This window comes from Corvus cornix, chromosome 3, assembly GCF_000738735.6.
Source record: "Corvus cornix cornix isolate S_Up_H32 chromosome 3, ASM73873v5, whole genome shotgun sequence".
NCBI lineage: Eukaryota > Metazoa > Chordata > Aves > Passeriformes > Corvidae > Corvus > Corvus cornix.
The window spans coordinates 21,221,433-21,241,728 of record NC_047056.1 but is presented as its reverse complement, the minus strand read 5'-3'; the positions used below and the strand labels follow the sequence as shown (position 1 = coordinate 21,241,728).

At 37.3% G+C, this 20,296-nt stretch overlaps 1 protein-coding gene across 3 annotated transcripts in view; it reads left to right on the top strand.

The window, feature by feature from the left end:
* Positions 1-20,296, top strand: part of KCNK2 (potassium two pore domain channel subfamily K member 2) — a 128,767-nt gene that overhangs the window by 12,429 nt on the left and 96,042 nt on the right. For 2 of the 3 annotated variants that reach the window (XM_010393593.4, XM_010393594.4), the window contains exons 2-3: positions 10,065-10,139; positions 10,793-10,985. In XM_010393593.4, coding sequence (XP_010391895.1) covers positions 10,952-10,985 — 34 coding nt within the window. In that variant the 5' untranslated portion in view covers positions 10,065-10,139; positions 10,793-10,951. Of the gene's footprint in view, positions 1-5,076; positions 5,196-10,064; positions 10,140-10,792; positions 10,986-20,296 lie in introns of those variants that run through there. The other variant, XM_010393595.4, reaches the window with a different exon arrangement.

The following is a 20,296-nucleotide window of genomic DNA, read 5'->3' as shown; positions in this document are numbered from 1 at the left end:
TTTTTGTACCACGATATTTTTTGAAAATCATAGAAGTGTTGAAAGAACTGGGAGTATCACAACAATGCTGATTTGGAAAAGACAAAGGAATTAGATTGTTTTGTTCTCATACTTGAGTAGATCAAGAGTGATTCCATTCAAGCAAATATAATTCTGCCAATAGAAAACCAAATGAAATAGGAGGAGAACTGACTTAGAGAATCTTTTGAAAGTGTTATGCACAAGTCAAGTCTGACATTTTCTAGTTTCTCTGTTGAAAAAAAGCAAAATAAAGATGACTTCTCTTTGTTTGCTTTTGTGCCCTAAAGAACACAAGAAAGTGTGTGGATGCCAAATGTCATTTCAGTATAGATTACATATATGCATGCACTGTACTGGTACAGAAATCATGGCACTTTGTAGGGCTGATTCTGCCCTGTAGATTCTGCTGCATCTTACTCCTCCAGTTGGACATATTAAACTTCAGAATATATAGTCATCAAGAAAAAGGGAGCCTGAAAAGCCATGGCATTTCATCAGCACTTGGCTTCCCTTAAGAAAACTGTCCATATGCAGAACGCAAACAACAAGCTGTGTCTCCCAAGAACCATCTTGCATGATTGAATCTATGCTTGGTACACCAGCAGAGGTCTGCCATGTGCGTTAGGAAGAGACCATGAGAGTAGTCTGATTTTATCAAGCCTACTTGTGCAACACTTATATTTCTATAAATTTTAGAGGACATAAGGCACATGACTTTCTAAATCATTTTAGACTCTTGACTGCTCAGGTCAGGTATCCTGCTTCCTACAACGGCCATGACTTCCCACTCACAAGTAGCAACTACTCAGATGTTGCCAACTTAAAGACAGAAAGTAACTTCTGTCTGTTCCTGTCACAGCTTCAAGAATTTAAACAAACTATCCATATTCTTTTATCAATAGGTAACATTGTTTTAAAGTCATCTCCACATACTGCCTGAACTTACATACTTCTGTTATTACAACAAAATAATGTTATAGAATAGTCTCTTTTTGTAAAGCAAAGAGGCATCTATTGTCTTTGAGCTGCAAGTTAGAAAAATCTAAGTCCTCTTCTCCCCCTCTCTTATATAAGCATGATAATAAGATCTTAACTGAGTGTATCTCAAAAATGAGGGAAGGAGAATCTGCAGCTTGTTCTGCAACACTACTGATGGAACTATTTCTGGTACTAAATTTTGTTCAGTTGTAAATCTGTGTTGGCTTGAGCCCTCAGCTACCAGCTATAGATTTAATCAATGTTTGGAGCTGGATGAATAATTCAGTATGATCTATTCTCTTTCACCTTGTGAAATCCATCTTCAGGTTTCATCTCTCTCATGTATTTTTCCAGATACTACCTGAATCATTTCAAAGCTATTCATGTCTCCCTTTAGGATAATGGTTCAGATAACATGAGCAGTCTCTCAAGTACTTCAAGGAGTTCTGCTTAAACAGTAACAAATAAAAAATATTGTGCAACAGCAAGCCTGCAAAATTCAGTCCTGATGTTTTAGCCCCTGAGTTAAATGGGTACATAGGTGATATTCTAACAGGAGTGAAGTGAATGGCACGGTTCCCATGGACTTGTAAAAGAGACTGATTTCAGATTAGGTCCCAGTTCCTGCATGTGAGAATGTGAAATTTAGACTTGTGAATGCAGTTTTGAAGTGTGTTTTGCATGTTCATCTCTGTGAAATATCCCTTGTTGGTTTAAAAAAAGAGAATACAAAGATAACTGCAATTGCTGAATTGTAAATATTTGTATGAATGCTTATTAGAACTCTATTATACCAGTTTTATGCAGAAAAGTTCAGGTTGGCATGACCAAAATATAGTGTTCTTACATTAAAGAGGTCAGATTAAGTTTTCTGCTTTGAATGACCTGGTGTAAAATAATAACAGATGATTCATTTCCCCTTCCAAAAGCATGGCTTGACTGCTTAGACACAATATAAGCTTGGCAGAAAACGCTGAGATTTAGGGGTGGGGATGGTCATTTGCAAGTTTAGAATGTCTTCGCTGGAGAAGCTGTTCTACAGCAGTCCTATGCCTGGACTAAATGATCATCCTGCCTCTGGTTTTCTTTGTATGTTGGGCCTTTTTTTTCTGGTTCTGCTAGACCTCCACTGCATTTTGTGTTCGAGTTAATGTACCTCATGTCTTTCATTTCCCATTAGACAGGATAAGCCAAGGTACTATATTCAATACTACTTATTTCTAACAGCTAAATAACATTTCTTCCTATATTTTTCCTGTTTCTATATACCTTCCACCCAGAACCCAATCTTCTCAGTGAACAGATTTAGCTACTGACATCAAGAAAACAAAATTATACATTTTTAAAACAACCAAGGTGTGACAGTTAATGGTGTTATGTTGAAATAGGCATAATGTGGTGATATCATGGGCGGCAGATTGATGTTCTTAATTATTTATTTTCATGCTTTTAGGTGCTTGGATTTTTAATGTAATGTAATTGGTATCATTTCATCACATTGTTACATTTAGTGCCTTCAGCTGGATTTAGGGATATCTGTGATGATTTTTTTTTCTTCTGGTAACTGGCAACATTTGGATGAAATGCAGAAACAACACGTAAAATGACAGGTTGGTGAGAAAAAAGGTCAGAGAGATATAATTTCCACATCACGGGGAAGATAAAGGCTAAACAAGGTTGTCAAACAGTTTTTCTCTTGCTACTTGTGTTGTGACAGAGCTGCTGCAGAGATTTCCAGCAATGTGGGAAGGAACATTTATTTCTGTTGCAAAAGTTAATGGTTGAGGCTAAGGCTGGAATTGGGTTAACTGCTCCTGTTATGATTATTAGTGGTGGCACGAAAATTGAGTTGGGTTTGGTTACTTACATTGCCCTGTTGACATATTCCTTAGCTTTCCCTGGGTCAGTTGAAACCACCTTAGCTTATAAAGGTTTTGAGATAGACAAAAGGTGTGAAAACTTCTTCAGTTTTCCTGTCCCTGTCTTCAGCTTGCTTGTCCAAGTTGCTGTAGTCCATGTAGTAGAGATGGAGTCCTCTCCTGTATTTCTTTTATCTTTTTCTTTTTTCCTTGCCTATATCTCTTTTTTCCCATCTAGTCTGATTGTTGCTGGCCTTGAAATGTAAATTTATTGGTCACAGGAGTAGGAGGACACCTCTGTATCCCCATAAGACTTCTTCCTGACTGTGGAACTAATGCCACAGGAGGAAGCAGGAACAGGGTCCATTTCTGGTATGACTCTTCCCTCACCTGGTGAATTGGTGAAAAGTAAATTCCCTTCCTCAAGTGCACCAGTTAGCAGCATCTCCCTGTACTGCTGTAGGAGGAAAGGCATGCTTTCAACAATCTATTTATAGAACCCAAATATCCCTAAGTCCATGGAAGAACAATACAGTTCACAGCAACATTGAAGTCCCTTGTCCTTTGGAATAGTTTGGCTACAGATTTAAACAGATTCACAACGATCCTCTATCCTTTGTATAGAAATGACTGGAAATATTTCTGTTTATTTCTTTTGCTTTTTGGGCAAAACACTATATCATGTTTCAGATCATGACCTGAAAATATCTAATGCCCTCTGTTTAAATGCAGTGGAGAACATTTTGATTTTCGTGGATGCTAGCTTGGATGTAGCAGCTCAGTTCTTATTCATCTTTCAGACCGTTAAATCTGACATATGTACTCCATGGGAAATAGAAATAATTTTGTTCCTCATGATTATGAAACCATTAGAAAGGATGAGGTACATCTGTAATGGATGTCCATTAATATAATTATTGTATTTAATAATAGGCAACCTGCCGGCTTGGATTTTCTTAATGCTTATACCGAGAGAGTCACTAATATTGACCTTTTCAAAGGACTATGGAGCTTTTGCCTTCCTTCAGATGAAGGCAACTGGAGATGTTCACAGCACCCCCACCATCTGGAATAGACTGCCCAGCAGCACTGAAAGACAGATGTAGCTATTAGACAGGCTCTTGGTTCAATCCATTTATGTGTTGATGTTTCTTGGGTAAGATTTTTCACCTCTCTACTATAGCAATGTAGATTTGAGACTTACAGCAGAAATTCTGAGTGGGTGGTAGGGAAGTGAACAACTTAGGAAGCCAGTCTTGCTCCAGAGATGCTACTTGGATGGAAGTCAGACTCATCAGAAAGGCTCATTACAATTTCCTAATGTCTCATTGCCATCATCCAAAAAAATAGCTTAATTGAATGCAAACGACGTGTGAAATGTTTGAGTGTCTGGCATCACCTATTTTGTGTGTAAATATTTAAATATTATCTTATAGGTTATTGTTTTTCTAACATGCAACACTTTTTCTAAGACACAGCAGCGATCCATCTGCCTCAAATATATAAAAGCACCCATCTTTTCTATAACTGAAATGTTCTCTTGTATAATTGAAACAAAGTTTTAGTCAGTTTCTGAAAAGTGACAGTAAATAACTCCATTTTCCTGCTAGGGATATGGATTTATGCTGTCTCTTTCTAGCGATACAGTCTCACAGTCTTCAAATCAATCCTAGCTCCACAGACCTGTTGGGCATAGCAAGTTACTGCAGATCTAGCTGCAGACAGCATCCATCTGATTCTGTTCATCCAGGAGGAACAGAATCCAGCTTTCAAAATCCATCCTTGGCTGGGCTGAAATTGGCAGTTCATGAGCATGTATGAAGAGATCATCTGCTTAAGGAAAGGCTGTTTCTCTCTTCTTTGGAGGAGGATGATCTTATAAGAAAAAATGAATGCAGTAAATAGCTGAAAGCTGTGCCAGATAAAACAGAATGGAATTGGCTTCTTGGTTACCCAAATTTCTCCCTTTTCATACTCCATTCTCCCCTCCAAATTGGCAGCCTTTTTGTGAGCACTCATTCCTTCCCCTAACTGTTGGCTAAGAGGCCATTTCTAAGGCTGATGCAATATCATTCAAGATGAGAATGCTTTTCTTAGAAACACAAGTTGTCATACTCCTATAATTTCCCCTAAAAGCCAAATACATTCTCATGCCACACTGTTCCATGTAAAATGGCCATAACAGTTCATTTTTCCTTCCCAGACATTCATGGCCACAGCATAAATATTAATTTAAAACCATCCTGGTGACTGCCAATTACTTACCTCACGGTTACATAGATTCTTCCATGGAGACATGGGGTGTCTTTTTCTTGGGGGGAACTCCAGCTTAGCAAGGTGAGTAGGACTATGTTAATTGCACAGTCTTCCTTATTTCATTAGGCTTCAACCTTTGTGAGTCATCTGTTGTTTCCTTTTTCCCTTCTGAAGTAAGGAATCTGTACTTTCCTTTGTTTTTCACTAAATTTTGAAGTATTAATAGAATCTCTTCTTGGTTGCTTTTTTTTTTTTTCTATCAATCATTTCTTTTAAAACTCATTTTGCTTCTTAGTCTTTCTGTTATTGCATTCTAGTGCTATTTCCTCATATTCATTCTTGCACTATTTTTCCATATCCATCCTTAGTCCTGTGGCTCTCTTTCACTTTTAATATCATTAATAGCTTAAATACAAGTAAATATTTAAATTAGTAAAAATTTTATTAAGAATTGATACAAACAATTTATTTTGCACCTTTCATAACAAGTACATAATTCTGGATATACTTCTACATAAAAATAATCACATAAATGCTTATACTCATTTGGATCTTTTAAATTCTTGTCACACTGAGGGAAAATAATTTTCTTTTCAGTTTTTGGTTCATCACCTTTTATTTTCTCTGCAGCTGTGGTTTTGTGTCAGTGTAATATGTAATATGAAAACACAAAAAATGTTCCTATTGTTTAATAATACTTCTTGTGCCAACAGGTGCACATAGATGTTTATGCCTTTAAAAATATAATTTTGCATCTAAAATTCACACTTTAATTTCTCTGGATCTCTCTCCTATTTCTTAGATGAAAACAAAATCATCATCACAAGTACTTTAATTATACCTGAAATCAATGGTGCCGATACTACAGTTTTACCTGTGGTGCTGTTGAAGGTGCATAGGTTCAAACCTTTACCCTCCAATAGTATCAGTAGATCAGAATTTTGTAGGTATTGTATGACTTTTCTGTAATTGATGTGCAATTCAGGGGCTGAAGTACTATGCAGGAGCAGTTTTATCCCTAATTCTTCCAGTTCTGGCACAGTTAAGGTATCTTATTTTGCCCAAGGATTTGTATTTCTACAGTAGAATACAGTCAATATTGCCTTAGTAAAATAATACAAGATTGAATGGAGAAGCATTGTGGCACCTGTGTATAGAAGATTGGTTATTTAGGATGCATATGTCTTTGAGAGGGGACAAATTTTTATTTAGAGAAATAGTTTACATTTCTAACTCTTAAGAGTTGCATGTGGGAATTTTACAAAGTGCTCTTTGTCACTGATTAGTAAAGGAATTAAATTAATCTGATAGGATTTGATAAGAAAAATATTTGCTTTGAATATCTTACTCATAATAATGTCAGTCTTTCAGTGGTGCAGTTTATCCCCATAAATGGCATATCTGGTATGAATATATAAAACAATACACTTATAGGAAAGTTGTATCTTCACAGGGCAGTATAATTGATGCCTTTACTTAAATAAGGAAAACATTTGTCATTTCAACAAAGTCACAGATTCAGTCAAAGAGTGCACTCCTGGTTTATTTCCCCAAGCTCATTTAGGGCTTGCTTGCTGAAATGCTAAACTTGCCCATTTCAAGGGTCAGCAGGTTTACAGCCTACCTGTAGGACAATTTTCAGCTATTGTGGCTGATGTGAGTAGTAATAGCTAGAAGCTAAGATGTGGCAAACAAGAGCTCATTAAAAGCTGATTCACTGTAAGACAGCATGTGAGCACTCTCTTTCAGCTCAGAGAGTTCGGTTAAAATCAACACCTGCAATTCCTGAAACTCAGCTGGTTTTGGTCAGGAGGAAAATGACATAACTTCAGATGCAAGACAGAGGGGAAGATGTTGGTGTTTAGGAAGATGTTGAGGTCTGATTATTTGTTTTTTAACCCCCTGACAAGGACTAAGAGTGCTCACGGGATAAAGCTTTGAAGGAACAACATTCCCATGTGTTCAGGTGTCTCTGCGCACTGGCTTTGAACTTGGGCTATGTTTGGAATTGGCCCATTTTCTCAGATACTGGGAATTGAGGCCAGTTACCCCAGATGATGAAGTAAGTGGTATCTTTAGCCTAGTATTTTTAGTAACTGGCTGGTGTTAATTGTCTTGTGGGACATTCAAGTGTTTCCTCTATGTATTTTTGGTAGCTTTCCATGCCTTAGGTGTGAGGCAAGCATCTGAACTTTGCTGAACTTTGTCAGCAGTAAAGTCTTTTATTACCTTCTTCAGAGAAGGGCAATTTGAGTAATCGGTTTTATTTATTCCAATACAGTATGTCAACAGGTTTATACCTTATGCTAGAAGGCAGAAACTTTGAATGCTTTCTGTCTTCTATTAGCTGATGTAGCACAGTAGAAATTTTTCTGGTACAATAGGGAAAATGATTCTGGGGTCAATTCCAAGATTTGGTGTACTTTGCTTCTCTGCTCCAAAGCCCAGATTGCTGTGTGTATGCATTGTGTGTGGCTGTGGGACACCAGTCAAAACTGACTGTATTTTCATGTGCTAAAATTACACCAGAAGAAACTTGGAATTGATTCATGGAGTTTTTGATGGAAGAAGAGAGACAGGTAAAGCAATTTTGAGGGGTTAAGAATATTGTTGAACTCTACTGAAATGCATAATTTGGACTTTTGGGGGAATATATTCACAACTGCAAATTGCAGTCAGCACAGGAAATAAAATATAGATAAATGGACAAGAGGACAGGATAAAGGAAAAAAAAGCCCAAATCTTTTCTTAAAGCAGATAAATGTATGGAACTAATTATTGGGGCTTTTCTAAACCTAAAATTTCTCTATCTGACATGAAAATCTTCTGGGCTATCTACGTGTGTTCTACAGCAGAGACTAAAGAGATTCCTGAAAAAATGTTTTTGGTGACGGGGTTGGAGAGAAAAGAATAGGGAAAAGAAAGGAAGGAAATAGACGGTAAGGACAAGATTGAAATTAATATAAGATATACTAGCTGTAATGCTTTTTTCAGTTTCTAGGAAATGCAAATTACTCAAATTGAAGATCATGAAGAGATTTGATATCAGAGTTAAGGCTGCATAATCTTAGGCTACAAATGAGATTTGGATTATTTTATCAAAGAAAAGATAATTTGATCTGCCTTAATTCTCAGTGGAAAACCCAGCAGAGATCTCATTCCCTTAGGAATTCCAAGAAAACTTGTCAATTACTCTCTTATTCATAGAGTCTAACTCCTGCTCTGGATTTACACATGAAGATTTTCATTAACTGTCTCATATGAAGTGAACTCAATTCATACTTTTCTAATTATTGTCAGTACCCAAGTGCAGGCACACGAGATTTATAGGGAGTTGTGGCAATTGCTCACAGAAATGAGTTACACAATTTAACAGAAATGAGAAGTGAGACCAGGCAATTTGTGTGCTTCTGTAACAACCAAATGATCAAAAATGGCCCCAGTGAAGAGAATCAATCATCTGAAAGCATTTTCATAAACATGCACACCAGAAAAATGGTCTTGCCTGTAGAAAAAAAAGCCAAGCAATCAAAACAGAATTAGAGCAGAAACACAGGCTGTGTGGAAAATCTCTCATGATCATTTATACTTTCAGGCTTGCTTTGACCACCTTTGGTCATTCTTGTAGTTCTAAGAACTCCATATTTGTTTTTTACCTAAAATTCCTGGGGCTTGGTTTTCTGTGGTATTGATTTTGGTCAGTTCTTAAGGTGGTAGCATGTACAAGTTTGTTTTCACAGAGAGACAGAAGGATGGATGAAAATTTCTGTATCACTTCAAATTAAATGGGAGCAGAGCAGCAGTGTCTATCAGAACAGTTGAGTTACTTACAGAGTAGCTGGGATCCTGTACTATAATGCACAAAAATAGAAACATTCTCTAATTTAAAGAACTTCTTACACTAGTTACTAGTAACAAATAACACACTGGTAAGTCTTGCTGCAAGGCAGATTTTCCTTTAATTTGCATGTCCATCTCCACCATAGTTATCCAGCTCTTGGTAAGAATAAAGTTTCAAGTCAAAAAAATACTATTGTGTTCCTATTTTGTTTGGCCTTTGTCAACTACAACTCATAGTTCCAACTTTTAACTGCAAGCAAAAGACTAACAATCAAAGAAGAAAAAACCCTGGTAGTCTACAATGTTTGCCTGACGTCAAGGCTTTAAGCAAAATATTAGAGCTCCTGGTGGAAAGCTGTGAAATTTAGGTGTGAGAAACTATTGAAGTATCTACCACAGGGACTCACATATGGCGCTTCTCCCTATCAAGAACTTCTGTGAAAATCTTCAGAAATGACATCATATGACTGTACATGAGCACTATGTTTTAATTCTATCACACATGGTTCTGTTTCTGGTTCTGTCCATATTAGCAACCTGTGAAATTAATGAGAAAAAGTTCATTTTTCATTGAATAGGAGTGGGAAATAGGAGTTCTCTGTAACACAGCCTTCAGAAACAGGTGCTGGTTTTTTCTGATTGTATTATTTTGGAGTTCATCTCTTGCCTGAAAAAGACTTTGGATATTAAATAGTGGCTTGAAAATGAAGCATTCATAATTGTTTGGCTACATTTTAAAATCCCAGAGGTCAAGCTAGACTTTCTTTTGCTGATGAAGATATTCCCTTTTTGTGGATGCATATATTTACAAGTGGATTATACAGAATATTTAAGAGAGAGAGAGAGATGGTTACATTCACTCTCTTAATCCCTCACCATATCTTCAAATATTTAAAATGATATGTCAGAAATTTAAGAATAAGATTATATGACTGCCATATCACCACATTACTTAAAATGCTATTCTTTCTCTGCTTTGTTAGGTGACTGTTGTGACAATTATATTTTCACAAATATTATGACTAGCAGACCAGATCTTCTGTGTAAGATTTCTCTGTGATATGATTTTCTAGAATATGGAATAATTGCAACAAATTGTTTTCTTTTAAGGAATTCAATGAAAATATAAGCCGTATGCCTCAAATTAATGACATCTGAACTTGGCAAGTCTGTGTACAACGGAAGGTAAGGACCTAATGAATCAGGATCCTTTTTCAAAATGTGTATCTGACATATTCATGATATTGCAGCACATGGGGTGGAAGGAGGGATGGGGGAGACAATTAAATTTCAAAAATACTTACAAAAAAGAAAACCAAATTCTAAGGATTATGTTATTCCCTCCTTAAGACCACTAACTCTTCATCAGTGTCCTGATCAATAACAGTTGAGAAAAGAGCCTATTTTGTCACTGCTCCTTAGGAAACTCATAAATAAGAAAAGGAATTGTAGCAATGTACATCTTCCTTCTTTAAACAATGGAACAAATTTTCTACTTGGAGGCACACCTGCCGTCCTGGGGGCCTTTCAGCAGCAATTAGACTGTATGCTGCATATGGCTCATGTGAATGATGCTTAAGAAAAGAAGAATTAATGGGAGCACTAGCTTTCATTTATTATTTTAAAGAAGGTATGTTCTTTTTAAACCTTCTGGAATATTTCAGATAAAATTATTCAATCTTTTAAGAGACTCAAGTAATTTTGGTTCAGGTTTGTAAGCACTTCCTAACGTGTTTATCAGCTGCCCTTTGTAAAGTACTAGGAACATTTAAAACATTCTATAAATGCCACATGTCATAATTAGTAACTTACCAGTTTACCTTTACTTGTGTATTTAGTATTTGGACAGGAAATACGGAGAGAGAAAACAAGAGTGTTTCGGACAAGAATATGTTATGACGAGATGACTTGTTCAGAAGACTTCTTCAAGACAGCAATAAAGAAAATGCTGTATCTTAGAACAAAAGCATGGTGACTTCTGAATATTACATCACCAAATGAGGAACCCACAAGCAAGACATAATTTTTACTGTAAGTACCGCTACTAAAGACAAATACTTTATTTAGTTAAGCATTGCAGGTTTTAATCAGTCTCCATTATTGAGATGGTGAACTAGAATGAAGAATTAGATTAATTGATTAAGAATTGAATTGTAGAAAATGCTTGAATGACATATAGATCCATTCTACATAAGGGTGTCTTATTTTAGTTAATGACCTTTTTTTGAAATGTCAATTTTGTAGGAAGGTCTGTTTAGACACAGCACTTGTATATATATTGAAGATTTGTTATATCTGCATGGTATTTAGGAAAATTAGACCACTTATCCAGTACGTTATTACTGAGAATGCTTATTTGGGAAGCTGAAGATACCCTTTGTCCTGATCACAAACATCACTTACATACTGTGCATATTTATTTACATGTAACAATGTGACGACTAATTTGGAGCTTGGAAATTAGGAAACTGTTGAATAGAGTGATCTTTATCCAAAAAACAACACTTAAAGCATTGTTTTAACTTAAAAACCTTAATGTAAATAGTCCCTACCGCAGTCAGATATTAAAAGTCCTTGAATTTCTGTTTGGGAATTACCAGCAGGTATGTAAGTTAGGACTGGAAAGTTTTCTCAGGCCCTGAGGAAATATCAGTCAAAATCTTACAAAGAAAAAATTAATGCTTCAGTGCTTAGATCAAATGAAAGAGGAAAACCTGTTTGCAGGTCTTTATCAGACAAGGGACAGGGACTTGTACTGTAGGTTTCTGAATTAGAGATGAGTCTTTTGAGCTACTAGAAAAAGAAACTGGGTTCAGAATATTTCCCTTGCTTTTTTGAGGTGTTTTTTTGCCTTCCCCCCCCCCAAAAAATTTAGAAAATATCTGCTTACTTCCAATATGATGTATTTGCTTTTTGTTTGTAAGCAGGAATTTTCTCCTCCTGCTTGGTTGCCTGTAGTCCTCACAGAGCATAAGGGTCAACACAATCTTGAGTAATAGATAATCTTGGATTGGGCATCAACAACTTACTGCCTTCGTAGTGGAACCTTTAATGCCATGCAACAGAACTTTATTCTCTGATGCAGTTCTGCTGATTGCAGTTTTGTATCCCTTTTGAATTACTGTATACTGTTCAATGTGTCTGAAAGCGAGCTAGAGTTTGTCTTTCTTTTAGATGTTTAATCATGCTGAAGTGATGCCTTCCAAAATACTTAGCCCTGTTAACTGAAGGATCACTTTCCCTTGAAATAATAGAACTGTAATCTTATACTGCTTTTACTGCTTTAAGGTGTGTACCACAGAGGTGGATGTTCAGTCTGGAGTTGCTGATTGAAAAGTCTCAGCCTGCTGGTGATTTCTCCTTGTTTTACTCCCTTTCCTGCTCTGCTGTCTTGGGGTTATTAGTGATTACATACTTTTCTCTAGATTTAGTTTAACATTGCTTTCTCATGTCAGAGTCTTTAGACAACCTGTCAACCATGAGCATTACAGCTGAGGAATGAGCAGTTTTGCATGTTTAGGAAGCTGATGTACTCAACCATTTATTTTTAAATACTGAAACCAAACACCATCACCAATTTATTTTCTAACAGGTTTTTATCCCATGATCACTTTTTTTCCCATGAATCTTAAAGGCATGGAAAAGAGCTGAAGTAAGTTATACCGAAGTACCAAGGTTGCTGTAGCATCCAAGTGTAGCTGTTCTGTTGCTTGAGGCACCACTGTAAAATCATGACAAATGAAGAATACATTTGCAAGGTCTAAAGGAGACCTTAGGCAGGTTGAATGTAATTACATGGCTAGAATTCAAGTAAGGCCCCAGGACCACCTGGGAAGGGAGATGTTGCTGTTAGTACGGTGCCAGGCAGGAATTGTATTTAGATTATTTACTACAAAATAACATGAAGAGTAACCTAAAGTGCACCCATAATTTAGAATGATAGAATACTAAAGAGAAAAACCTACTGTGTGAGTAATTTCCAACCTAGTAATGAAGCATAATGGAATAGAACCATCATGCTATATTATGCAATCTGCTTTTTATAGAATGTGTGAATATAGATTCAGTTATTTGCTGCCTATTGGGGGAAATTACACCAACTTAATATTCAAAACCCAAAAGTACTTTTCAAAAGTAAAGGGAAGGAAGTAGCAACTCTGTCTTTTCTGAAGTGGAAGTTTCATATAGGAGCTTGGATTAGCAGAATATAGGCCTTTTCTGTATCTTACCTGTGGCATTAAATCTGAAGGGTATATTAGAATAGATGTCAAAAGAAAGTTGCTGCACCATATGGGGGGAACGTGGGGGTAAATACCATAAAACACTTTAAATATGAAAAATAAAACATAACGCACACAAGCCAACAAGATCAGACAGGATTTGAAGGTTGTGTGTAATGAACATTTAATATGTACATCCTTTGGGTTATTGATGCTATTTCAGTATTTGCATGACAGTTGTTTCCAGAAAAGCCATAATCTAAATTAAGAATGGTGAAATAAGAATGGAAACAAGGAAAAATCATAAACAGTCTAATAGCACAAACAGCAGCTCAGCATCTTTCTCTGAGGATGCTGGAGAAGCTGAGGTAAAAGTCTTTTAGAAGAATGGAAGGAAAAAAATATTTCTGGTATTTCTAAATGCCTTAGAAATAGGCATTATGTTGGAAAGTGGAGGAGAAAGAGCAGAAGACTGCCCCCGAATTGGCAGTCATTGTTTGGCTAATTGCTCACCTTGCAAATATTTTTAGAACATCCTAGATCATGCTGCAGCCAAAGGAATGCTGTTTCATTCTTGTAGCCTCTCTTTCATTGGTCTTTAACCTTTCTCGTTTTCTAGATTAGTTAAGGAGCTGCATCAACAAATACAGCTGAGCATTTGTCAGCCCTACAGCTGTAAGGACTTAGATTGCAAAGATTATTTAAATTTATGTATGCTTAGTATGTGTTTTTTGCATTTCTCCTGGGCCTTGGTGAGAATTCCACTTGGTCAAGATCTTGAATTTGGAAGTATACCAAGTGCAGGAACAAGGGAAAGCTGAAAAATGTCTGGCAGAAGAAAAAGTGTCAGGGTTTGGAAAAGATTGAACAAAAAACCAGATGGAAATTAATTCCCAATACCTGTCAAGTATGAAGTCAAGAAGATCTGCAGTACTGACAAAGCGTGTTTGAGAATTTGAGAGGCTTCGTGTTGAGATTAAGCAGGCTTTTCGTATTTTTATTTTAATATGATTGATTGACATAGATGAAATAGATGGTAGTTTAACTTTCTTGTATGCACAATCACTTCCCATCTAAACTAGTCTGCAATTAAAAGAGAGGATTTACTTCCTACATCCACTTTTGGAAGAAATAGGAACCACTGTTCTGGCAGGCAAATTCACATAACATTCAACATGGTATAATGCTGAAATCTTCAGTATGATGTGGTAAGCCACAAAATAACATGAAGACAAATACCTTTTTGGATTCCTTCCATTGTTTTATTTATTACATCCTTCTTTATTTTTCACTGGTGAAGAGGAAAAAAAGTACATGATTTAAAGTAGTTGTGACCACTTTTAAGCAGTTTCAAGTTTTGAGACAATTGTCCGTCTCTGATTTTTTGAGTTACTCAAAGAGAGCCTATCTTTCTAAAGGGAGGTCAGAGTGGGCTGGGAGAGGGATATTTTTATTCCTGAAGTGTTTCCTGTAAAGATAAATGCAGGTTCACAGTGAAACGCAATATACTGTAGTCCAGGTTTCCACAGCACAACTTCGCTGGGTTTTTTTCTACTTCCTCTTTCACAGCCCCAGGAGTTTAGGCCAGAAGCTAAGAATTCCTTTCCTAACTGTTCTGCCTGCTAATGTTGACTAACAAAACCCACAAAATTTGGGCAGGATCTGTTTCCTGTTGATATAAACAATCCAAAATGTTTGGGTATTATTGTCCAGTGTGATTTTTTGGAATAAGTACTGATTAAAAATTGCCTGTGACTTTTGAGTTTTGGCCTCCAGAAGCATTGCTGCATTAGCACTCTCCTAAATCAAAATCAGTGGTAACAGTTGCACGACACCAGCCTACCTTCCATGTTCAGCTTCATGTCCAGTGCTTTGGAAGGAGATGGAATTTGGCTTTGTTTGGTCACTGTTCATTGCTTGAAATGGTGTGACTAGGACTGAGTGGAGTAAGTAGATGCTCTGTTCTATATAAATGACTGTGACTGTGGCAAAGTGCTGCCCTGCAGGTGTGTGAGGATACAGTGTGTCAAAACAAGTGGTCCTGGTGGTGGGAACAAGGTGTCCTGACCCATCAGCAGAGGCTGTGATGTTCCTTATAAATTCTCATCAGGCTGAACAAAGACACTGAACCATGTGTCTGGGAACTCTTCTGCTTTCTTGTGCAGCCTCCATAACTCAGGCACTCAGCCCACTGTTTAGACACTAAAGGTGTTGGCTAACAAGCTCTTAAATTCTACAGCAGACTTCCACAAGCCCTTGGATTTTGTACAGTACTCTTCAATAAGTTCTCAGCACCCACAACAGCCTTGTCAAAGGTGCTGGCTTACAAGCCGCAACACACTTACACAATCTCCCCGCTCCCACACCAAACTTCAGTATGGAGCATGGGGTAGGATATGACAGCCATGTGTGGCCCAGGCAAAGCAAGGGAGGAGAGAAATAAAGACAGAAAAGGGAGAAAGAACAAAAACTATCAGCAGTCCTTAGATTCCATATTGATCCTGCCTTGTGGATGCTCCAGAGCTGGGGTTGTGAGACAGGAGTGAAAGAGAACGAGGGGGTGCAGTCCCCTTCCTTTTGCACACTTCTTATGCAAACTAGATTTTTCACGCATTTTGTTCACCTGTACAAAGCCAGCCCTTTGAGCACTCCTCCAGGAAATGAGCTGAGGGGGGTGGACTGACAAGCAGGCTCAGAGCAGCACTGTGGGACCCCCTCCTCCCATTACATCTTTTCTGCCATAACAGTCAGAAGGTTTGACCCAAAACATGCTTATTTCTGTTTTTTTTCCACAAGGTGAGTGGCCCAGAGCCAGCAGTGACAAGGCTGTGATATTTAGTGCTCAGTCTGTATGGCCTGGGGAAAAAGAGAACTGAATGCTAGTCTAGGCAAACTAATCTGTGTTGTCAAAAAGAAACAGAGCTTTCTGCAGAGAGCTTTTAAACTCTTGCCTCTATCAAACTATACCAAACTGACACCTTTGTACAACTCTGCAATTTTCAACTCCTGTATACTTTCTGTGCTTAAAGTAAAGCAACCCCACTTCAGTAAAATAAGAGAAAATTGTGGCAGAAAAAGCTCTGGATTTTTACTTTAATCTTTTTTCTGAAATGCTGATAGTTTACAGGGCATCATTAACAGTAAGCTTTTTTCTTTATTAAGCCTTAGTGAAACCAGCATTCCAAAAGGAAGATTGTATTTTAGTTCTTGAAATAAATCCATTGCATTGCAGAGACACTGCAATCTAACTAATAATGTTTATTTTGTTGGGTTTTTTTAAAAGACTCATGTGTTCTATAATATTGAAAGAGGTTTTAATAACTGCAGTCTAAAATATGTTTTAACACACATTCTGCCAGAATATGCACTCTCAGAACAATAAAGACAGGCTGTTCTTAGGCATAAAAGCAAAATTCCTTTGCCAGTCCATAATTCTTCAAGCAGAAATCCATTCTAATGACTACATTTACTTCAGAAAAAAATAAGAAATTACAAAAAAACTCAGGATGCATGAAACAGAAAAATTGCCAAGTAGCAAGCTTGAAGCATCAAATTTTGCGAATTTCAAGTTAAAACAAGTTGAAAAATACCCCAGTATGTTTTTAAAAAGAAAAAGAACATCACTCCTTTGCTCCATTGCATAATGTCTAAAATGCTTTAACTAACGTTAAAGTTAAAAGGAAGATGTTTTTACCCCTATCTAGCATACATAATAAATACCAAGGTACATGGAGTAGCTCTTTTTTCCTTAAATTAAAGCTAAGACTTCAGAGCTTCTTTGTTTTTCTGAAAGAATAGTCCTTTTGTAGCAGACAACTTCACATTTTGAGGCCAGGGGCCACAAAGTTGCACTTCCAGGCAGCTTTCTGATTTTAAGTGTGGATTCACATCTTCTATTCTGGCTTGGGAGATGGATTTACAAACAAGTGACAATGGCAAAAGTCTACTTTGAAGTCTGCTTCCAGCAGGCAGGAAATTGTGCTCTAGAAATGTGTTGTCTGTGTAGGGCTGTGCTCTAGAAATGTGAGGCCACAGGGCTGATAAATCTCTAGTGCCAGAGAGGGTGAACAGCAAAGGTGTGTCCATACAAGGTTGGTTCATATGCTCTGCCTGTTTGGTGTAAAAATGAGGATATTTTAAAGACACTCATTTGATTTTAAACAAATGATTTAATTCATTTATAGATCCACAAGCATCACTTTTCAAAGGAATGAAAAACTTCTTTGAAATATGTTAAAATATGACTGTCGCAAAGAATCAAAAGTTGTTTTCATTGGTACAGGATATTTTTTCCTTGAATAAGTACTGAAAAAAATTATGGTCCCTGAAAATTAAATATATGTCAGTAAAATGATAGTCATCAAAAACTACAGGTTTGGGTTTGGGGTCAAATTAAAGGCTAGTACCATCACTTGGAGTGTCCTTAGTCAAGGAATTTTCTAAGAGATCAGTAGATCCCACACTACTTGTTTAAACATTAACCTGACCTCTGTTAGATGAAGAGTGCCTGTTGCTGGTTACATGTAACAAAGCCCCCACTATTTCCCTTAAATTTTGAGCCTGGATATAAAGCAATTTAAAAGCCCCAAATACATCCTAAAATCTCTTTGCATCTCGATTCAGTTTTTATCTTAGTTTTGGACTCTTCACAAGTTAAAACAGTCACTTATTTAAGAGCTTGATGGCAAAACTAGGAAACTATTTTATTTACTTTGGGATCAGAATTCAGATTATAACATGATATTTTTTACTGATGATATGTGGTGAGAAGAGAAGCCCAGAGAAGAACAACATTTTTTCCACAAAATGAATTGGTAGTTTTAGTTGCTGTTGTTGTACTGGGACAATGTATTGGACACAAATATATCAGCTGGAAAACAACTTAGGGAAGCTCATAACCTCACTTTTTCCTGCTGCCTGCTAAGTATTTATGTCTCCATATATAAAATCAGTGGGATTCTGTACCAACATACCAAGCAGTCCAGAACTGACCAACAAATAGAAGAAACCTTGCCAATCCCATGTTCTAAGCCAAAATATGTTGCTTATTTCTGTATTTAACATGGACTAAGCCTTGCACCAAAGCTAAAAAAAAAAAGTATTTTCATTTTGTATGTTTGTACTAAAAAATGGTATGTGTAGATTATTTAAGAGAAATATTATTTGGCTCATTCTCTCCCTCACAGTTTTGGAGTAGTAGATGGTGTATCATATTATAAACTGTAATACCCCAAAAAAATATTTCTTAACAATCATTTGAATAATGGAGTGTTTCTTGCTGAACTATTCATTTAAAAATCATTGAGTTGCACAGTAATCACAGGATCTCCAGTTTTATTATCCTTTATGTCACTGAAAAATGCTTGCTGTTGTGTTGTTCTGTTTTCATTTTCATCATGTTCCAAACCTGAAATGTATCACTGTCTAAAAAATATGTTGGTAGGTAATAGAGAAAGGCAAGCGAAAGGTCAAATCTGTTGCAAACTGGTGAAACTCTAACCTAAATTTAAATAGAAACCACATTATATGACCAAAGATAAACAATGTATGGGTTGTAGTATAATTTATAAAATGAAGAATGTTATCATTAAGGGTGTCTGGGACTGTAGCACTCCTGAATAAGGCAAAATTCCCATTGACTTGCCATTAAATGTGTACTGGATTCTTGGTTGGTTGAGGTAAGGGCATCTGTTTGGATTTCCTCTGCTCTATTTAGTACTTTTTTAATTTGTTCCTACTCTTAACAAAAATACATCTACAAAACAAAATCTCCTCACTGGGAGACATGCCTACATAATGATTTTATCTTGCTAATATTGCCATTATTCTCTCAAACAGATCTTTCAATTTTCCCACCTACCATTTGCTTTATATTTGCTCACGAAACAGCTTAGAGTATTGTGAGCACTTATGTACACATAGGAAAGTTGATAGAATGGTAAAGCAAGTGCTGGCACCACGTTTTGTTTCCTCAGGCTTGTAACTCTACCTCTGAAGAACTCTCTGGAGGTTGCTGCAGGATCCCTTCAAAATTTTCTTCTGCCGCCATTCCTTGGTTGACAAGGATCCATTCAGGGATGTTACCACCAGGAGGGATGCAGGGACTGTACCAGAGGTTGTAGAGATTGATCTCTGTCACATCGAAGACAAGAGACCAGATCATATCCCCAACCATAAACAAATGGCTTGAGGTTGCACAGCCTCAGTAGGTCTGACGGTTGGGTCTTCACCTCCTTTTTGGAGAGCTCTCATGGTGTGAGTCAGTGAGGCCATGGAAGCTGTTTGTACCTGTGAACCCATCCATAGAGCAGAAGAGATCCGCCTTCACCTCAGTGTTGCTCTCATGTGAACGAGGCAGAGCCTTGAACATGTGGTTACACATTTGTGTGAGATCATGTTTAAGTACTACAACACCGCAGCTGCCCAAAGTGCTCTGGCCAACTCTCCAAAGACAGGCAGGCAGATCAGCAGGGTTCATCTGCAGTGTGCACATTACTGGCTGAGCCTTGTGTATGTAGTCTGATGTCTCACAGAATAAGTATTTGCTTCTGAAGAAGTCCAGGCAGGCAGAAATGAAACACTGGAGCTGAGTGCAACGTTTTGAAAATAACTATTAACTTATATTACAAACTTTTTGTAAAGATGTGCTACTTCTAGAGTAACCTGTGCTATCGCAAAGAACCAAATCAAATTTGCAGATTGAGGGAGGTGATTCTCCATTACTCTCTGCTGAGACCCCATCTGGAGTGTTGCATCGAGCTCTAGGATCCCCAGCATGGGAAGGACTTGGACCTGTTGGAGTGAGTCCAGAGGAGGCCACCAAGTTGATAAGAGGGATGGGTCACCTCACCTGCAAGGAAAGGCTGAAAGAATTTAGTTTGTTCAGCCTGGAAAAGGCTTTGGAGTGACCTAATTACAACCTGCACCTGAAGGGAACCTACAAGAAAGACAGACAGAATCTACTTACAAGGGCATGTAGAGACAGGAGAAGGGGCAATGGCTTCAAACTGAGAGAGAGTTGGTTTAGGTTAGACAATAGGACTAAATTCTTTACTGTAAGGGTGGTGGAGCACTGGAACAGGTTGCCCAGAGAAGATGTGGATGTCTCATTCCTAGAAGTGT